General features: G+C 34.3%; 4 protein-coding genes across 7 annotated transcripts; 2 read left to right on the top strand and 2 right to left on the bottom strand.

The window, feature by feature from the left end:
• Positions 1-1,475: 1,475 nt before the first annotated feature.
• On the bottom strand, positions 1,476-4,433 carry LOC104104791 (protein CURVATURE THYLAKOID 1C, chloroplastic). Its single transcript, XM_009612952.4, has 6 exons — positions 4,133-4,433; positions 3,150-3,235; positions 2,707-2,793; positions 2,330-2,392; positions 2,125-2,162; positions 1,476-1,799 (listed from the first exon to the last, which is right to left on the bottom strand). The coding sequence occupies exons 1-6, from the start codon at positions 4,233-4,235 to the stop codon at positions 1,745-1,747; spliced, it is 432 nt and encodes a 143-aa protein (XP_009611247.1). The 5' UTR covers positions 4,236-4,433; the 3' UTR covers positions 1,476-1,744.
• Positions 4,434-7,238: 2,805 nt separating this feature from the next.
• LOC104104792 (homeobox-leucine zipper protein GLABRA 2) lies at positions 7,239-12,843 on the top strand. 4 transcript variants are annotated; one of them, XM_009612954.4, is made up of 11 exons: positions 7,239-7,446; positions 7,619-7,872; positions 8,239-8,356; positions 9,280-9,486; positions 9,559-9,933; positions 10,254-10,355; positions 10,937-11,146; positions 11,444-11,618; positions 11,820-12,091; positions 12,194-12,280; positions 12,406-12,843. In XM_009612954.4, exons 1-11 carry the CDS (start codon positions 7,363-7,365, stop codon positions 12,781-12,783), a joined length of 2,262 nt encoding a protein of 753 aa, XP_009611249.1. In that variant the 5' UTR covers positions 7,239-7,362; the 3' UTR covers positions 12,784-12,843. The 4 variants fall into 4 exon arrangements, with proteins under 4 accessions (XP_009611249.1, XP_009611248.1, XP_009611250.1 ...); XM_009612953.4 differs by having other exon boundaries at positions 7,241-7,446; positions 11,814-12,091; XM_009612955.4 differs by lacking the exon at positions 10,254-10,355 and having other exon boundaries at positions 7,241-7,446; positions 11,814-12,091.
• A 527-nt stretch (positions 12,844-13,370) lies between these two features.
• LOC104104793 (photosystem I reaction center subunit VI-1, chloroplastic) lies at positions 13,371-14,918 on the top strand. The gene is made up of 3 exons (XM_009612956.4): positions 13,371-13,596; positions 14,321-14,447; positions 14,608-14,918. Exons 1-3 carry the CDS (start codon positions 13,466-13,468, stop codon positions 14,785-14,787), a joined length of 438 nt encoding a protein of 145 aa, XP_009611251.1. The 5' UTR covers positions 13,371-13,465; the 3' UTR covers positions 14,788-14,918.
• Positions 14,919-15,013: 95 nt separating this feature from the next.
• LOC104104794 (rop guanine nucleotide exchange factor 12-like) lies at positions 15,014-18,831 on the bottom strand. Its single transcript, XM_009612957.4, has 7 exons — positions 18,110-18,831; positions 17,671-17,787; positions 17,007-17,161; positions 16,845-16,919; positions 16,481-16,750; positions 15,877-16,197; positions 15,014-15,661 (listed from the first exon to the last, which is right to left on the bottom strand). Exons 1-7 carry the CDS (start codon positions 18,240-18,242, stop codon positions 15,308-15,310), a joined length of 1,425 nt encoding a protein of 474 aa, XP_009611252.1. The 5' UTR covers positions 18,243-18,831; the 3' UTR covers positions 15,014-15,307.
• Between the last annotated feature and the right edge of the window lie 93 nt (positions 18,832-18,924).

The raw sequence follows: 18,924 nt of genomic DNA on the forward strand, positions 1-18,924 counted from the left end.
AAAAAAAATGTGTACTAATACAAACGGAAAAACAAAACGGGTATAAGTTAAAAATGGGCGACCAAATAGGGCGCCCCATGCAATTTTTACGGTATTGGATAAGCCATCACTATAAAAGAATGATCGTACCACTTATGTAGGAGGATAATTATACCACTTACTTAGGATAACTATATAGATTATATAATTATATTATATAGTTATAAAATTATATTTCTATACTCCCTCAATTTCAAAAAGATTGTCTTGGTTTGACTTGGCACAACTTTTAATAAAAAGGGAAAACTTTTGAAAAATATGGTCTTATATAAGTCATAACATTTGTGTCGCTGTAAAACTTTTGAAACTTGTAGTATGAAACCTGTTATAGCATTTGTATGTCTATAAATGCTTCCCATTAAGGAAATATTGAAAGGTGACAATTTTGTTGAAATTGACTAATAGGTGTCAATCTTTTTGAAACATAGGGAATACATTATATGTTTATATAAAAATATAGTTTTTTCATAGTTTTGGGGTTAATTAAAACTAATATTTCTTTCCTTCATAATAAAGTAAAATTTATGTAACTTCAGCATATTTACGTAGTGTATATATATCTTCAGCATATATATATATATATATATATATATATATATATATATATATATATATATATATGGTGTCTTACCAATAACATAGTAGTTTTCATGGACTTCCCTATGATCGAAAATACGTTTTACTTTTAACTAAATTAATTTGGCAAAAGTAATTGTGGCTTTGAAAAATCAAGAAGTCATTAATTAGTATATTTCCAAATCCATCCTTGATCCAATTTTTGGATCTACAAAATATGAGAATATTCAAAGAGTAATTTAGAGGATATAAAGGATAATGCTATTAAATGATTTTCTTAATAGGTGTGTCAAAAATTTAGAAGCACTTATTTTGAATGAGAGATAGCATCATCTAAGAAACTATATCCATAACTATTTTAAAAACTTGACATTGTAAGTAAAATTTTATATTATAAATGTAAATAAATTAAAAAAAATTTACGCATACTGATTCGTACAACTTAAACATAGTGTTATTGAGCCCATACACAACATGGTCTATCCCTTACTAGTATCATGCATATGCAAAGCAACTCTATGTTGAATTTGTCAAGTTATCTGTACAAACCCCATAAATCTCATCTGACGGCATTCAACTTATAAGAACTAAAATTATGTAACTTACGTGGTGATACTGATTTGTAATTAAGCACTCAATGATAAACCTACTGGAATTTGACATGGATATGGACAGTGGAGGATCCAAAATTTAAACACCATGAGTTCTAAAATGCAAAAGTAAATTTAAAATGTATGTCCACTCTATAGAAACTTATTTTCTCATTGAGTTCTACCTCGACATACTGAATTCTGTGAACCCATTGATGGATCAAACTGAATATGGCAGCGCGGTAAAGAACCAAAAGATGCTGAGAGACGGACGGTGAAAGCACTATTGTTTCAGTTGCCAAAAGGTATATTAACAAATTATAGATGTAAGATGTCGCAGTCAATTAAAAAATAGGTTGCTTATTGAGCTGCAATTACATAATTTGATCAGTGAGACTGATTCCGACTTGCCTGCTGCTTTTTTCAAGTGCAAGTTGCTCATTTGAGCATATCATTTCACCCGTAAAATGATTCAGCATTTTTGTAATGCTTGGATACATAAAGTACAACATGAATTATATCATCTAACTATCTTCAGATCACTGGCCCAAGATATCTGATATTGATTTATTGATAGCTTGAAACAATTCTTTCCTGTCATTTGGGAAAATAAAGAAAACGTGAGGTGGAGCGCATAGTATCAACTATGAACGAAGTAAAGCAGACAACTAAATGTGTATGGTCGGACACCAGTGTAAAAACTATAAATTGACTGAGGCAACCATGCAATAGCATCCGAATGAAGAATTTGGAGACGGTTGAAACCAAAAATGGCTACCAGACATAAGAAAAGCACAAGGTTTAGTGGTATCTTTCACTAGTTACATGTACAAAACAGACTTAAACAGCTAAGGGAAGGAGGGAGTAAGATCGGAGACACTTGGTAAGAAAAAAGGGTATATTTGGTAAAGTTCTTTACCTGTCGGGCTTGAATAAGAGGTATCTGTATACGAACCACTGCAAAAGAGAAAAAACAGGAAATGCATTAGGTTAATGATTAATAAGGAAATCAGAATCCGAACATACTAAACTCACTGTTTGACAACTGAAACGATAAAAGAGAACTAAATTTATCTATTGTTCCTCAATAATACAGGAGAAAATAAGTGTGCTTCAGTACTTACAGAAGAAAACAATATCCCAACGAATTCAAACACACTTGGAATGAAGGGCAGGTGGTCGATTGCCTATACAAAACTTAAAAACATCAGTACATTCACAATTCTCAATAATAAAAATCTATGGATCTCTCAGTAGTATATGGTAAAGCAACAGTGATAGGCCTAACACTGATGTAAAAATACTAGTTTGAGGTCAGACGTTGCACTAGTGGTGTTTCCAGCAGAGGGCGTTGGAGCTCAATATATTCTTGGATAGGTATCACCGATTGCAAATGTCATAGAGATTTTGTCAATCACCAAAGAGGTGATATTGTAGACTTCTCAATGTGGTATGGGCATAATATAACTCCACCATCTATATATAAACCAACAACAATTACCGCAATAAGATTTGAAGAAGCCCAGAAACCAACAATAGCAGCAATTCCCAACCCAATTACAGCAACACGGTCTTCAGGCTTGTCCCACTGTTTCAACAATCAAACAAGACACAATTCAACCATCGAAGCATAACAAATAAGGTTATAGGATCAATGTTGCTTTACAATTCCAGAAATTTGTTCTTTTTTTTCCTTCTTGAGGGAGGGGGGTGAGGGGGAGTGTAGCAGGGAATCATCGCCTTTGTGCTATCAACCAGAATTGCTAGGACGGAAAAGTGCAAAGGATGAACAAAACAATTGAAGATTTATTGACAGCTTCATTTTGGAATCTTTTCCCAGGAGAAATGAGCATTTGATTGATTCTGATTCTCGTAATGAATGTCACTACAATGAACTATAGGAATCAAGATATGATATAAGAAAAGGAGAGAAGGGGCACTCACAATATTCTTTACTGATTGAACAACACTTGAGGATTCAGAACTATCACTCGTAGCCTTTGCTGTGATGGCCAGATGACTTTGTCTTGCTACAATAAAAGAGTAAAAGTCAGAAGGAGTCTGTAAAATATGAGTACTATTTAATATGAAAACTAACCGAGGAGGAGTCAAGACATAAATTAAATAGGAGAAATTTCATTACTTCCATGGTGATTTATAGAATCCAAAATCTGGACCTAAATATGACTTGGCATCTTCAATAAGCTTTCAAGGTAAATCTTACCTGGTTTAGCGGTATCAATAGTTCGATAACTCTAAATTGAGAACTTCATCTTGCAAATCAAATGATACTTCACGAACGTTCTATTTACAGGCTCATTCACCTCCGTAGTAGCCAAAGGTCAATCACGACGACTTCAGGATAGCCTCATCTAACCGGCTCATTTACTTCTATCTATAGTAAATATGGAATAGCAGTATTTCTTTTGCATGTAAGTGATATTAGTTAATTGACTAATCGCTAGCTCTGCTCGTTAAGTCTTCTCTATGGATCAAATACACCTATATAAACGATAAACATTCATACTAGTCTTTAAATTCTAGTGAAATGTAGCATCATCCCATGTTTCCCACTCCATTTTAAGTATACTAAATAAATGTAAGATGTCCACATGACCAGCAGAATTCACTTTCTCCAACTACAACTATATGAGAAGTGTCAAGTGACAAATAGGTCATCGGTTTACCCTAGTAAAAAGGGGTCATTTTCCCCTTCACCAAAAGTTACAATCCCGGTTTTATTACTGAAATTTCACCTACTAAATTACAAACACAACCTCAAGATTATACTACTTCAATAAGACACAAAAATGAACTCTTGTTATTAAGTTCACTACATCTTATTGTCCAAAATCCAAATCATGTACTGTCAACAACAAAATGAGAAAAAGAAATTCTAATTGCGGATATATATTGAAGAAACTTACTCCTGGGGATAGAAAGAATAGATGTCTGAACAGTTCCAAAAAATGACTGTCTTCCACTGATGGCTTGCGGAGGAGGATGCAACTTAGCTACGACTGAAGCCATCTGAGAATTTTAACTTTGTTTTGCCAAATGGGTCTTTGGTTTTAAGAAACAACAGTTCGAAGTGAGATTGAAAGAAAGCTGATAATTTTCGGAGTAGGAACTACAGAACCAGATTGGGCAGTGAAGAACACGCAGCTAGATAAGCCACAATAATGATAAGAGACAATAGTTAGAGCCAAAGCTGAATGTGGGAATCCGAAGGCCAGCTCTTGTCGTCCCATAATTGTGCCATTTTGTCAACAAAATGATAAAAATGGTTCCCTATGTTTAGTGGTATGTTTAAAACAGTCCTTTAAGTATACTTTGAATAGTTTTGATCCTCTAAATTTGTTAAAGTGAACAATTTTTTAACTCCGTAAAATAGCAGTTACTTAGTTTAATCGAAAAATTATGGAAAACAAAAAGAATTTTACATTTGGATGTGCAGTTTCTTTTTTCTTTTTTTTGTGTGTGTGCATATTTCTAGTATCAAGTTGAGTTTTTGAAATGCAACTTTTACTTACTTATTTGGTTTATTTTTGATATTTGGCGCAACTTTTGGTATGGCAATTTCTGAAATTTGACGAGACTTGTTTCTGTTAAATTTCTACAGTTTTTATACATCTAAAATATATAGGGTTTTGTATTTTATGTCAAACATTATATAAAATAATATGAATTTTTATACCATAATTATCTTTGCTTATACATGTAATCAAACGTGTTCTTAATTATTAAAGAGGTAGGAGGAGGGAAAGGGACAAATTATTATTTTTATCTCCCGGGTGAAGTTAATGTATGTATATACATAATGTATATATACATCATCTACTGAAAAATTATTATTTTTATTACAATATCAGTTTTAATACTTAAAATAAAAAGGGTACCTCAATATACAAAACATTTGTTTTCACGCGATGTTCAAAGAAGTGCCACATTTCGAAGGGTATGGTATAAATAACATAGCATAATATATACATTAGTGATTGCTTATATTTATAATAAGTTTATAATTATTTTTAATCAATCTAATTATTTGTGCAAATATTTTTCGTACTTCAACTTATAAAACTTAAAATCTTTAAAATTTATACTCAATTCCTGTTCTTCAGTACTGTAATTAGTGGTGTTCATAAAAACCCGAAAAATCGAACCAAACCGACTAAAAAATCAATACTTTTTAGGTTTGGTTTGGTTTTAGTTTTGAATTTTAAAAACCGAACAAATTTGGTTTGGTTTTGGTTTTAATAAAAAAATAACCGAAAAAACCGAACCAAACCGACTATAAAAGTAGCTATTTAAATTTTTTATCACACACACACATATATATATATATTCTAAAATTTTATGGTACATATTAGTCATTTGTATTTTTAGTCTAGTTCTTTGCTATTATATTAATCTAATTCTTTGCCTTTACATTCTACTTTGATTGGTAGTTTTCTTTTGCTAAGTACAATAAATCGAATTTATTTCATGTTAAAAATAATTGATATTTAATTGAATACTATTATTCATCACTATTTGATTCAATTATCATCAATATATCTTGGTAAATGATAGATTTCTCAAAGAATAATTGATTTGATAGTGTTACGTTGAAAATGTAGTCACCGGAATATGCGTTTGATAGTGTGTCTTATATTTAAGAAAAAACCCGATAAATAACCGAAAAACAGAAAAATCGACAAAAATCGAATCGATAAAAAACCGACTTAATTGATTTGATTTAGTTCTAATATTTGAAAAATCGACTTACTTAATTTAGTTTCTTCTCAGGAAAAACCGACCCAAACCAAGAACACTCCTAACTGTAATCTATTTATGGCTACTCTTGACTTTCAAGTTGATGGAGTTGATGCAGAAAGTGCCGCACAAGTGATCATATCCTCCAGAAAAAAACATTTTCTTATGTTAAAGATATCTTTGATATGACATAAACTCTTAAATTACTCCCTTTGTGCAAATTTATTTTGTACAATTCGAATTTTAAAACTTATTTTTTAATCTTGACTGTTAATTTGAACATATCTTTAAATTTTTAAATAAAATTTTTATATTTGAAAACTACATAAAAGTACTATAAGTTACAATATGTTAACCGTTCAAAATATTTAAAATATATATGAAAAATCGCGATAAAAAGAACTCATTTGACTCTCGTAATCCGAAATAAATCACATATACTAAGACTGATTTTCAACATTTCCACGGCTTATTTGTTGCTATTTTTTGTGAAAATATGACTGATGAGAATAGATAGCCATAAAATAATTAAGATCTTAACCGTAAAAAAATAAGATTATGTGCATATAAGAGTAGGTCAATCAAAAGTAAATGTCAAACAACCATGTTATTATGACTTAGGAGTATTTAGGATTACTGAATTCAAAACTTTCACGATTTTAGAAATCTCAATCCTGCCACTTTAACATACACAAAAAATCAAAGCTATTCATGTTCTAGTCAATTACTAGTGATTATTAGCGCGGTTATTCAAAAATATCTATTCTACTATCGCACTTACTCCACACTTCAAGGTAAGTGTTCAAGATCAAGAAAACGCAGCTAACGATTAAGCCGTGAGAAGTACTATATTAATGAGTTCAGTGCTAAAAATCTATTAATGAGTTCAGTGTTAAAAATCTTAAAAGCTGAACTCATAGAGTTTAAAGTTTGAATCCGCGGTAGAACCTACCGGAGAAGACAAAAAAAAAAAATGAAAGAGAACAAAATAAAACAACGCCTCAAAATTTTGTTTCCAGATTCCCACACCTTAGAATTTCACAATAATCGCTTTGAAAAGTTACGATACGCATCTTGAACATAATTCAGTGTTCTCTAATTAGTCGTTTCAGACTACTCCATGTTTTTCATCTTATGATGGTATGTGACTGACGTAGAAGTTAAAATATTAATTTGACTCAAAACTCTCTGATTCTAATCCCTCTCCGTTCCTTCATTTGTTTGTTTTATATCCTTTAATTCACCTAACCCCACCCAAATGATATTTCCCTCTCTCTCTCTCTCTCTCTCACGCGCGCGCGCGCACACAGAGTCATACAGTCAAAATGCACATCGAAAATCAAAATTCAATGTCATATCTTCACCATAAAACAACACAATAGCTAATCAAAACACTGCCATGAAATTTGTGGACATGTCGAACAACACTCCTTCTAATTCTCACGCCAAAGATTTTGCATCTCCTGCTCTCACTCTCAGTCTTGTAAGTCGTGTTATATATTTTCTCCAATCACCCCTTCATTTCATTTTCTGTATATCAAACTTACTGTTTCTCGTCAAAATGCTAGCTGAAAGTAGATACCTGTCTTTGTTTTGCATATATATAGTAGTATTAAAAGATTATTTGTTTTTTTAATTCTTGAATATTCTTGAAGGCTGGTATTTTCCGAGATGGTGCAGCTGGAAACGAGGAGACGGAGGAGGTTGACGACGGAAGTGCCGGCGGTGGCCGGAGAGAAGAGACGACGATGGTTGAGATTAGCAGTGAGAATTCTGTACCCCTGATGAGTACTTTATCACGCTCTCGTGATGATTTTGATGCCGAAAACGAAGACTACGACGACCCCACCAACAGTAAGAAGAAGAAGTACCACAGACACACTGCACATCAAATCAGAGAATTGGAGGCGTAGGTTCATACAAATTTCACTTATTAATTAATTTCGCTTTTGGAAAAAAATATTTCAAAAATTTTCTAAGTCCCAAAAACTGATTTAGTGCAATTTTTGAATGAAAATTTTTCTTCACTTAAAATACATGTCCAAACACTAGCTTTTTATTAGCTTGTACATATAAATCCCAAAGAGTAGTTCCTTTTTGTTTTTGTTTTTGGGAAAAAGTAGTGTAGTACTACTTGCAATACAAAGATGAAAAAGTGCATTGAGTCAGCTTTAAAAGTTAAGCCATTTTTAAACTTAGTTTGAAAGAAAAAAAAATCTAAAAGTATTTTACAGTTGAAGAGCTAAATTGTGTGTCATCAAAAAACTTTTGACAGCTTATTTAAGGAGTCACCCCATCCAGATGAGAAGCAGAGGCAGCAGCTAAGCAACCAATTGGGTCTTCATCCGAGGCAAGTTAAGTTCTGGTTTCAGAATAGAAGAACCCAAATTAAGGTAACCATTTTAAGACCGTCTATATGTCGATCATCTAATTTTGAAGAGCAGTCCTAGCATTGTTTTCTACTTGCTTAAGGGGTCATTTGATTATATGTATTCTATCATTATAAAATATTGTATTAAATGTATAATGTTTGGTTCGTTGCACAAAATAATAGTCACTCTATATATACTGCAGCATTTGGTTGGTCACGTAAGAAGAAAAAAATCTCTGTATTTGGTTGATAACATAAAATTATATACTCATTAAGTTTTATCAAAATCTGGGAATTATTTCATACCGAATATAATAGAATGTGAATATATAAAATAATATATACTAGCTAGTTTTTAATCCTGATACAATATTTTCAATATTAATTACTGCTCGGCAATTATTTCATTAATCCTACATTGATTTGTTCCTGAAAATAATACTTTTTATATTTGAAAGCAATTTTATTTTGAATTTTGTATTTTATCCCGATGAGAAATTTTTATAGTTATATAAATACTATACATATTTAAGATCACAAATTTCAAAATGTATTATAACGTGTATGAAATTACAAATTTCAAAAATTTATTTTTTGGTTAAACTCGGTGCCAAATCACATAAATTGAAACAGAAGTAAATTGAGTACACTAGTTTGGTTCACATAGGACGAAAACCAAACGAGTGCTTTCTACGAGGCTCTTTCTCTTGGAACGTCTATCCGTACTCCTCTAAGAAGTACAGACTTGAGTATTATCCAAGAAAGATTTTACATATTTTAATCATATCCAAGAAAGATTCTGCAACTATTAAATCTTTCTTGGATATGATCATAATGTTGCAAACCGGACCGTACCTCGATATAGCAGAGTCTTTTGTCCTAAATTCTGAACAAATATTACTTATAATCTGTAATTTGTTGTAAAATTAATGACTCATCTTGCAGGCTATACAGGAGCGCCATGAAAATTCATTGTTAAAAACTGAAATAGATAAACTTCGTGAGGTAAATAAAGCATTAAGGATGGCCATGAAAAAAAATATTCCTTCTTGTCCTAGTTGTGGGTTTTCTAGCTCCAGCAAGGAGGCTGCTGTTGTAATTCCCACTCAAGAACAACAGCTACGTATTGAAAATGCCAGACCTAAAACCGAGGTAATTGGAAAACTAATCTCAAAGAGTAAACTCGCTATATTATTTTCAAGATCTAATAATTATTGAAAGCAGGTTGAAAAACTTAGGGCAGAACTGGGAAAATACACAAAAGGGACATCGCCTACTACTACTTCAGAAGGGAATGACGAAGAAAATAAAAATGGTTTAGAGTTGCAGACAAACACTTTTGGGCTTGAAAAGTCACGGATTATGGATATTGTTAATCAAGCAACTGAGGAGCTTAAAAAGATGGCTACTTTTGGAGAACCACTGTGGATCAAAAGCTTTGAGACTGGAAGAGAAATACTTAATTACGACGAATATATGAAGGAATTTCCAACAGAAAAGTCAGGAGAAGAACGGCTTACAAGATCTATTGAGGCATCCAGGGACACTGGAGTAGTATCTATGGATTTGCCTCGGCTTGTCCAGTGTTTTATGGACGTCGTAAGATCACTTATCCCCTTACCCTCTCACCTAATTAATGAATTTTTACTTATCCGTGTAACTTAACATGTTATAATTTTACTATTATATTCTAGGTCACTAATTAATGCCTCTTAACTTGCAATTGAGTTATATGCACCGATATATAATACTGTAAAGAAACTTGTCTTATTTCTCACTTTACTGATCCATTTTTCGAATAGTCACTTGTGGTTATCCTTGAAATGATCTAATAATAGTAGAAAGCTTGTTTGTTTTTTTGGCATGTCAGCATATAGAAATTAAACTCTTTCTATTAATTCATTTACTTGCTCCAACAGAATCAGTGGAAAGAAACGTTCCCAGGCATGATCACAAAGGCATCTACGTTAGACGTGATCCGCAATGGTGAAGGCGATAACTGGGTTGGTGCCGTCCAGTTGGTGAGCGGCTTCTAACCTTATTATTTGCCCTCCAAACAGTACAACAACAACAACAACGATGACGGCCCAGTAAAACTCACTAGTGGGGTCTGGGGAGGGTAGTGTGTACGTAGATTTTACCCCTAACCAAGGAAGTAGAGAAGCTAGCCCTCCAAACAGTTCTTACCTCTCTTTTTTTCTTGATAAGGTAGAGAATATCCTAGACATATATTATGCTTCAATAATTGCTTAATCGTTTTAGGACAAGGTCTGTTAAAAGTTTTACAATGAAAAGATTAAAAAGTCACGCTATACACTATAGAGGATGGACTAAAAGAAACATAACTCAACGACATAAGCATGTGCATAAAGAAAAGCATAGAGTCATTGGATGGTTTTGTCATTAATGACTTTATTTCTTGCAAAATCTATGTTGTTTGTGGCCTTTTAACTGTCAATTTCTTTTCTTTTTTCATTTACTTTCTGCAGTTATAGTTAAAGTAGCCAACTTATGAAGTTTTAGATAAGTTTATTAGTTTCAGAATTTAACCTAACAGAATGGTTTTTGTCATTGTGTTCTTAACTCACTGGTCTCGGGACAGATGTTTGCAGAACTGCAGATGCTAACACCGGTTGTGGGCACGAGGAAAGTATACTTTCTCAGATACTGCAAACAATTAGGTGCAGATCAGTGGGCAATTGTGGACGTTTCTGTGGACAAGGTTGAGGACAATATAGACGCTTCTCTCATGAAATGTAGAAAATTACCCTCTGGCTGCATTCTCCAAGATCAATCCAATGCCCACTGTAAGGTCAGTTGCTAACCAACCCCCAGTTAATCCAAACCCTTTGAATAGCCTTTTTATATGTTTATATTGAAAAGACTGGTTAATCCAAAGGCTCTTAGGTTTGGGAGCTATGTACCTTAAATTAAATGTCTATACACCTTAAAAAGAAGGATCAAGAAACATTTATGCAACACTTGAGGAAAAAAGGAAGCCCTGTAAAGGAAAAGAACGCTTTAAAGTTCACAAGAAACATAAAGGAATGAGAGGAATTGAATTCTACTTGCTTGTAGTTTCCAATGGGATCGATCTTCCGTTATTCAGGTGACCTGGGTGGAGCACTTGGAGTGCCAGCAGAGCACAGTTCATTCTCTCTACCATGCAATTGTCAATAGCGGCCAAGCTTTTGGAGCGAGGCACTGGATGGCTACACTGCAGCAGCAATGTGAGCGCCTAACCTTCTTCAAGGCAACCAGCGTTCGCATAAAAGATTCAACGGGTAAGTTTGAAGTTTCATTCCCAATTCATTTCTCTTCATCATTATCATCAATAGTATAGGAATGAAATGAACCGGACGGATATAGCTTATTCCACATAACGTGGAACTGAAGCATAGTATATTGATTGATTATATCACCTATCATAATAAAAAACTACGAGTCTAAAATGCAATCCGCTTTCTAATTCTGTAAAGGACCAGATGTTGCTACACTTGCTGGGCGAAAAAGCATACTTAAATTAGCACAAAGAATGACCTGGAGTTTCTGCCATGCTATTGGGGCATCTAGTTATAACAAATGGGACAAGATTCACAGCAAAACCGGAGATGATATTAGGGTGGCGTCTAGGAAGAACTTAACAGATCCTCGGGAACCATTTGGTCTGATCCTCTGTGCAACTTCATCTGTTTGGCTGCCTTTTTCTCGCAATGTACTATTTGATTTCCTAAGAGATGAAACCCGCCAACATGAGGTTAGTTAATTTCATTAGCTCTACATGTATATATTTGAAAAGAAGCTTCTGGTGTGCTACTTGCCTACTTTGACACTCTGATTTCAAATGTCTTTACCAAAGTGTAATATCATGTCAAATGGAGGCCCCGTGGAGTCCATTGCAAATTTAGCAACGGGTCAGGACAGAGGAAATGCAGTTACTATCCAAGTGAGTCTGCTCTCCGGGAAGAACTACATTTGGTTTACACCTCTCCTCTTTCCTTTCTCATGTCCACAAGAAGGAAGAAAACTTACTACCAGTTTTTCCTGATTGAGACTGCATATTGTACTCAGGCAATGAAATTGAAAGAAGACATGTGGATCCTCCAAGATACCTGCACGAATGCTTATGAATCCACAGTCGTATATGCCCCCATCGACATTGGAGGCATGAAATCTGTCATGACCGGCCGTGACTCTAGCAATGTTGCAGTGTTACCTTCAGGTTTCTCAATTCTTCCGGATGGCCTCGAGTCAAGGTCTTTAGTTATCACTTCTAGACCAGAGGAAAAATGTACAGGAGGAGGATCCCTACTAACAGTTCTATATCAAATTCTAACTAGCAACTCTCCAGCAGTGAAACTTTCTAAGGAGTCTGTTGAATCAGTTAACAATCTCATATCATGTACATTGCACAGGATCAAGACAAGTTTGCAATGTGAAGATGGGTAGTTTATTCTTGTAGGCACAGAGATGCTAATTTCATTATACAGATAATATAGTTTTCCTCAATCCTTTTCATCTTAATAGATATGATAAAAAGGATTATATAGGTTGGTTCCAGCCCGGTTATAGAAAATTTTCACTCATTCAGATAAGAACTTGTCTAGTCTAACATATCTGGAATGATCTGATGCTATCAGGATAACAACCACCAAGGATACTTAATAGAATATTGAATTGTATATGACAGAGCTTTTTACTATTTTAATACAGAATTTAATATGTAAAAAAATCACAAAACGTCAATAAATACTATATTTTGAACCCATTAATTTTAAAAGGTGCAATGGATTGAATCGTAATACCATGAGTTGAGAAAATTAAAATTTTATATCTGCCTTTAAAAGTAAGGTCGATATTGACCTTATAAAAAATATATATTATAACAGACTATGAGCATGACTATTAACAAATATTACACCTAAATTAAAGGGATAGGGTTACGAATTATCCATTCTCGGTACACGTGGCTCCATTCAAATGGCACTCCATATCTCTAGAAATATGTCCAGCTGCCAACGTGTAATGTTCGAATCCATGCAAAAAGATTTAAACAAAAGCAAACGTATTCATAGTCAGATCATTTGCCAAACCACAAAAGGTACAGCTTTCCTAGTTTGGACAGAAAACTATGGCGTCTTTGGCAACTCTTACTGCAGTTCAGCCCACCACCACAATCAAGGGCCTAGCGGGAAGCTCCATTGCCGGAACAAAACTCAATGTTAAATCATCTCGCCTCAATTTGAAGCCCTCTAAATCCAGGTAAGGTAGTAGCTATAAGCTAACGACCTCCAAATGAGAGGATATCGGATTTTATGTCAATGAATACGGAATGCTACAACTCTAAAACATTTTGAAGACGTGCACAGTTTGCACCTGTAATTTGGGGTGGTTTTAGGGCGAGTTCTACGGGTTCAATAGAATTCATTGTTGTCGGCTCAAACTAAGTACATATGAAAAAAGACAAGAAAAAGCAAAATGTATATTTGTAATTGTTGGAAAACTAATTCAAAGCTACAGTAGTAAACCTTAGTTATTTAGCATTTGGTTTATTTATTCATGTCTAAATAAGATTTATAGTCATAATTAATATAGGAATAGACTTCCCTATTTCTAGTTAAAATAGGTTTCGTACTATTATAAACAAGGGTACTGATAACTTATTTTATGTGCGGAAGAAATAAAGAATTATAGAGATTTAATAAAATATTTTTTCTTCTGTAATAATTACATCACAATCATTATGAACACACAAACTCTAAATGATGGATTTGCCTGTGTCTAAACAGGGTAGTTCTTGGTCTGTCAACCCGGAAGTTGTTTGGTTAGTTGTAAAGTTTAAAGATGGAATCAATTCATCTAAGGGTCTTAAGAAATGTTATTCTATTCATCTCAGGCGTCAAAGACACATACTAATAAAGATTGAAGTGATGGACTAGCATGTTGTTGTTGTGTTTCTTTTTTGACTGATTAGAAGTTTGTGTAGGGCTGGTGCTGTGGTAGCAAAATATGGTGACAAGAGTGTATATTTTGACTTGGAGGATTTGGGAAACACCACTGGTCAGTGGGACTTGTATGGATCAGATGCACCTTCACCCTACAACCCCCTTCAGGTATTATACTTGCTTTTCTCCCCTTTATAAACATCCACATTATATTCTCTATTAAAATGCTCCATATTAATTTACTTGCCATGACTGTGGATAGTACTTGTGTAAGTGAACTCACATACTGAGTTATAACTGTTCCTCCTATTACTTTTATATTTTGTAGAGCAAGTTCTTTGAGACATTTGCTGCTCCTTTCACAAAGAGAGGTCTGTTGCTCAAGTTCTTGATCTTGGGAGGTGGCTCAACTCTTGCTTACTTCAGTTCAACTGCATCAGGGGATATCCTACCAATCAAGAAAGGGCCTCAACTTCCTCCAAAGCTCGGGCCACGTGGCAAGATCTAATTGCTTTTTAGACCAAATTTCTTGACCTTCATTTCATAATTGATGTACTATCTATCACAGCTTGTAAGTATAAATTGAAGCCTTCCTCAGACCGCTTTTCAACAAGTAAATCTTCTAGCAAATTTGATGCATTGCTTTCTGACTTTGTATGATATTTTATTCATCTTTGCTCAGTGGTTTACCGATAAAGGAAATGATACTGTAAATTATATGGACTCCAAATCTATATTACAGACTTTCTATCCAATAAATCTGAAGACCAAAGGCCATACAACTTAGGATAGGACTATTTGAAAAATGTCCAAAACTCCTCGTTGTTCTTTAACGAGGTAACATCTTATACAGAGTAAATCACTTAAAAAGAAGTGCCACAGACCCAGTAGGTCTACTAACTTTTCCCTACTTACAAAAAAGAATGGCTTAGTTAAATCCTAGATGGCTGTGATCCATCTCAACATGTACATTTGAGGCTGAGCTCTCACACTTCAATGAGTTAATTAATATTCTGCAGTGCCATCAGTTAGTGGCGGGCTGTTGGACTTCTACACATACCTAAGTTCTCTAGGTAAGAAAATCTCTTGTTGGTGACTATATTAGGAGGTTTGCCAAGAAACTTCACATCAACATCTTTAGTTGAGTCCTCTTTCAAATCTTTCTTTGTGTTGTTATCTTCTTGGTCTGCTGTCCAACCGATGAAGTCCAGAAGTGTTTTACCTACTTCTTCTGTATCTGGTAGTGATCTCTTTACTTCTCCATTGGAAGGATTTTGGGCCATGGCATCTGCTTGGAGAACGTCTTCAATTCGTGACATGATTGTGAATGCCCTGCTTTCTATTATTCTTGAATAGCTTTCTAAAACAGCTTGTCCCAAATCCTGCAAAATCAAGAAAAAATTTCTGTTATTTATGTAGAAGTCCAAGAACTAGATCCTCTATAATATTGAAGTTTTTTGTTTAGCCAAGTGTAGCCAAAGTAGAAACTATGAAACAAGTCGAGGAACAACGAATAGAATATGGATAATCTCAAAAAATCTAGATTCTCTAGAATATGAAATTTTGAAAGTAAATGTTGCAACATGCAGCTTCGTACTCTGTCGTATTGGATTTTACTAATGTCTAGTGTTGACTGAGGAATTCCAGGGAAGCGCTGCTTAAGAATCAGCAAGACAAGCTCAGCTCTTTCTTCAAAGATTTCTCTCTTCTCAAAGCTAACAGCTGAACCCCAGGTTGATTTCCCATCTTTAGCGTTCATCTTTCTTCTCCAAATAACTACAGAAGCCTCAATCCTGTTCTTTAGGTCTACAATTTTATGTTCCGAAGAAAAGTCCATAGTTGTGAAGAAGTAATCCGGATCAAAGTACTCGTCAGTGATGCTTTTGTAGATCGAATCTCCTAGGCTTGCTCTCCCTTTCTAAACACAGTAAAAGGAAAATGTTAACTCAAGATCACAAGCTTGAAGTAACGGGAAAAAAAGGATAACTACATTTTTGGGCAGCCCAAAAAGATAATAGCCGGCAAATGTACATGTTTTGTATATTAAGTATAAATATACATATAATACACATAGTATATACATAATCAATGTATATGTTCAATATTTGGGCTACCGCCTGTAATTATTTTCAGGCGCGGGGATAAAAATGAAAAAAATCCTTAAAAAGGTGAGATTCATGATCTATTTCCTTTTTTTGTACCTTAGGTAGGGATTCTATATAACTTTCTGGGATCTCCATTTCTGACAGGACTTGAGCATTTATAGCCATGGCTGCTTTATGAACTTGGTTTACTGAATCCTTCTGAAATTGCAGCCATTTCCTCATGGGATCAGATAAGCCATTAGGAGGAACCTTAGGAGTAGGTATCCACCATTTTTCATCATTCCTGCTGTTTTTTCCATCCTCTGATTGATCATCTTTTGATACATAGGAGAACTCACTTTGATCCTTAAAGCTATCTAAGCAATCCTGTTGATTATTAAACAAGACATAAGCATCAATGAGGAAACAATTCTACAATGACATTAGGAAAATGAAAACAAAAGAACTTCATATTTCTTACAATAAGCATTGCATCTAGCTTGCGTAGTGCTGGAATGTTCATTTGAAGATCGGATCGCTGCTTTGTTACCATAACCTGATAAATAAATGAATGTATGACTCTTGTTGTTGTTAGGTAGATATATGGAATATACAACAAAGAGCTCGAGCGAGAGAGGTATACCTCCATGTTTGTTCCATCTTTTGATTTTTGATTACAAGGAACAAATTCAACAATGTGATCTGTGACTGATAAAAGCCAACCAATTTCTTTTCTCCATTTGGCTTTTGTCTCGGCTGGCATTGGCTCTAATCTCTTCAGTTCTCCAAAAACGGAAGCTGCATTTTGTAAAAAAGAAAGAAAAATATAGAAAAAAAGAATACTTATATACAAGAAATCTTCATGTAATCTATCTAAAAAATTAGCATACCATACATTGATAAGAAAAGTTGAGTTCTTTTCTCTGATCGATCTTGTGAAATTCACAAGCAGTTGAATTAAGACTTTGTAATTATAATCATTAATATTTTTGGGTGATTTGCACAAATAGGATCATTCCATGCTGCCGTTAAAGTTTTGACCCCGTTAAGAAAAGTCTTGAGAAAATAGCCTCCGGTCATATGGTGATCGCCAACATTTGTCACAAAACCTGACGGATCACCAGGATTTTCCTAACGATCACCATAATTAAGGGAAATTTATGAGCGCTTCCCAAAATTCTGGCCCGAGGCTATTTTCCCAAAACTTGTTTTTAACGAAGTCAAAATTTAAACGGTGGTCCTAAAATGGTCCATCCAGCGTAATTTCTTGAATATTTTTTGCTAATGAGGCCATTGAGTCAGATTACCTGCTAGGTTTGTGATTGAATTTGACAAAGCCAGCGCAGAAGAGACACCCTTTCCTCCACCAGACATATCCTCACCAAGGAGCAACTTTGCAAACTTTTCCTTCATTAGCTCCATATCTAAATAGAAGCCAAAGATTTACGTGTGTCAACAATGTGGTAAAAGCATATAGTAACATGGAATTGAATCTGTTGACTATATCAATTCCTGGACATGTTACAGACATGTTAAAATGTTGAGGCTCTCAAACATTTCACCAGAGACGTAGAGGAAGGAGTGGTTAGAAATACAAATTCCTTTGAAAATTAGCCACAATCAATGACCTAAGGAGCTATAACAATTATCCAAGTTTTTTCATATTTGTGTTTCATAGGGAATGAACAAAATCAAGAATAAAAAATAATTAAAAAGAAAAAGAAAAAAGAGAGGAAAATGATTTACCTGAAGGCTGGTTCTGTTGGGCACGAGGGCTAGACGCGACACCTGAATCATAGGCCAAACGTGACTTGAAAGTCTCATTACGTTTAAGCGCCCTGCCCCCAGCCATGGAATTGTTTTTCGTCTCAAGAATCATGCTTCACGTTTGTCTGTCTTTCAATCTCACACATTCCATTAAAAACATGACAGGCCAACAATTGTAGATCTCATTATCTACGTCGAGTGCTCGAACCAATATTTTTCTTGATTCAAGAATGTATAATCTTAATTAAGAAATGAAACTTGTGACCATTAAACAAGAAAATAATATGGGATGTTAGAGGTGAGGTGACAATGAAGGAAAAGTTGGAAAGTTGTGGAGTGAGAGAAGAAAAGGGTTGTGTTTCTGCAGGTGGAGAGAAAGGTAGAAGAGGTGGAGGCAAAGTGTTTTTGCTTAATGAAGGAAACTTTTGGTGTTAATTCATAGTTTTAGTGAGTGGTTGGAACAACGTGGAGTGCATGTTTTTGAGAACGTTTGAGAATGATGGAGATAAGATGTCACCTCTGGTTTGACTAATTATGGAATTGCATTATATTCTTGCTTCCTATTGGCTTCCATCGGACAATGAATGGCTCAATTTTTCTTTAAAAAGTCAGACCACACAACTTAGTTAAAAGGTAAAAAAGATAAGTTCAAACGTGTGCAAAGTATCTACAATGATGTACTTCTTTTAGTTGCTAGGAATTGACTTATTACTCCAGTAACAATTTGAATGAACCATAACGATGTTGTACATTTTCCCTATTTCTCTATATCAGGTTTATTATGAACAGTTAAT

This window comes from Nicotiana tomentosiformis, chromosome 6, assembly GCF_000390325.3.
Source record: "Nicotiana tomentosiformis chromosome 6, ASM39032v3, whole genome shotgun sequence".
Classification (NCBI taxonomy): Eukaryota; Viridiplantae; Streptophyta; class Magnoliopsida; order Solanales; family Solanaceae; genus Nicotiana; species Nicotiana tomentosiformis.

Bases quoted from the DNA above. Each gene is read 5' to 3' on its own strand.
- LOC104104793 (XM_009612956.4), top strand. From the start codon at position 13,466: ATGGCGTCTTTGGCAACTCTTACTGCAGTTCAGCCCACCACCACAATC. The intron at 13,597-14,320 runs GTAAGGTAGTAG...AAGTTTGTGTAG, and splicing joins TTGAAGCCCTCTAAATCCAG to GGCTGGTGCTGTGGTAGCAA. The intron at 14,448-14,607 runs GTATTATACTTG...TATATTTTGTAG, and splicing joins CACCCTACAACCCCCTTCAG to AGCAAGTTCTTTGAGACATT.
- LOC104104794 (XM_009612957.4), bottom strand. From the start codon at position 18,242: ATGATTCTTGAGACGAAAAACAATTCCATGGCTGGGGGCAGGGCGCTT. The intron at 16,920-17,006 runs GTATACCTCTCT...TTTATTTATCAG, and splicing joins AAGATGGAACAAACATGGAG to GTTATGGTAACAAAGCAGCG. The intron at 16,198-16,480 runs GTACAAAAAAAG...TACTGTGTTTAG, and splicing joins ATATAGAATCCCTACCTAAG to AAAGGGAGAGCAAGCCTAGG.
- LOC104104791 (XM_009612952.4), bottom strand. From the start codon at position 4,235: ATGGCTTCAGTCGTAGCTAAGTTGCATCCTCCTCCGCAAGCCATCAGT. The intron at 3,236-4,132 runs GTAAGTTTCTTC...CTTTTATTGTAG, and splicing joins TATTCTTTCTATCCCCAGGA to CAAGACAAAGTCATCTGGCC. The intron at 2,393-2,706 runs GTAATTGTTGTT...AGTTTTGTATAG, and splicing joins CTTCTTCAAATCTTATTGCG to GCAATCGACCACCTGCCCTT.
- LOC104104792 (XM_009612953.4), top strand. From the start codon at position 7,363: ATGAAATTTGTGGACATGTCGAACAACACTCCTTCTAATTCTCACGCC. The intron at 11,619-11,813 runs GTAAGTTTGAAG...AATTCTGTAAAG, and splicing joins TCGCATAAAAGATTCAACGG to GACCAGATGTTGCTACACTT. The intron at 12,281-12,405 runs GTGAGTCTGCTC...TATTGTACTCAG, and splicing joins GAAATGCAGTTACTATCCAA to GCAATGAAATTGAAAGAAGA.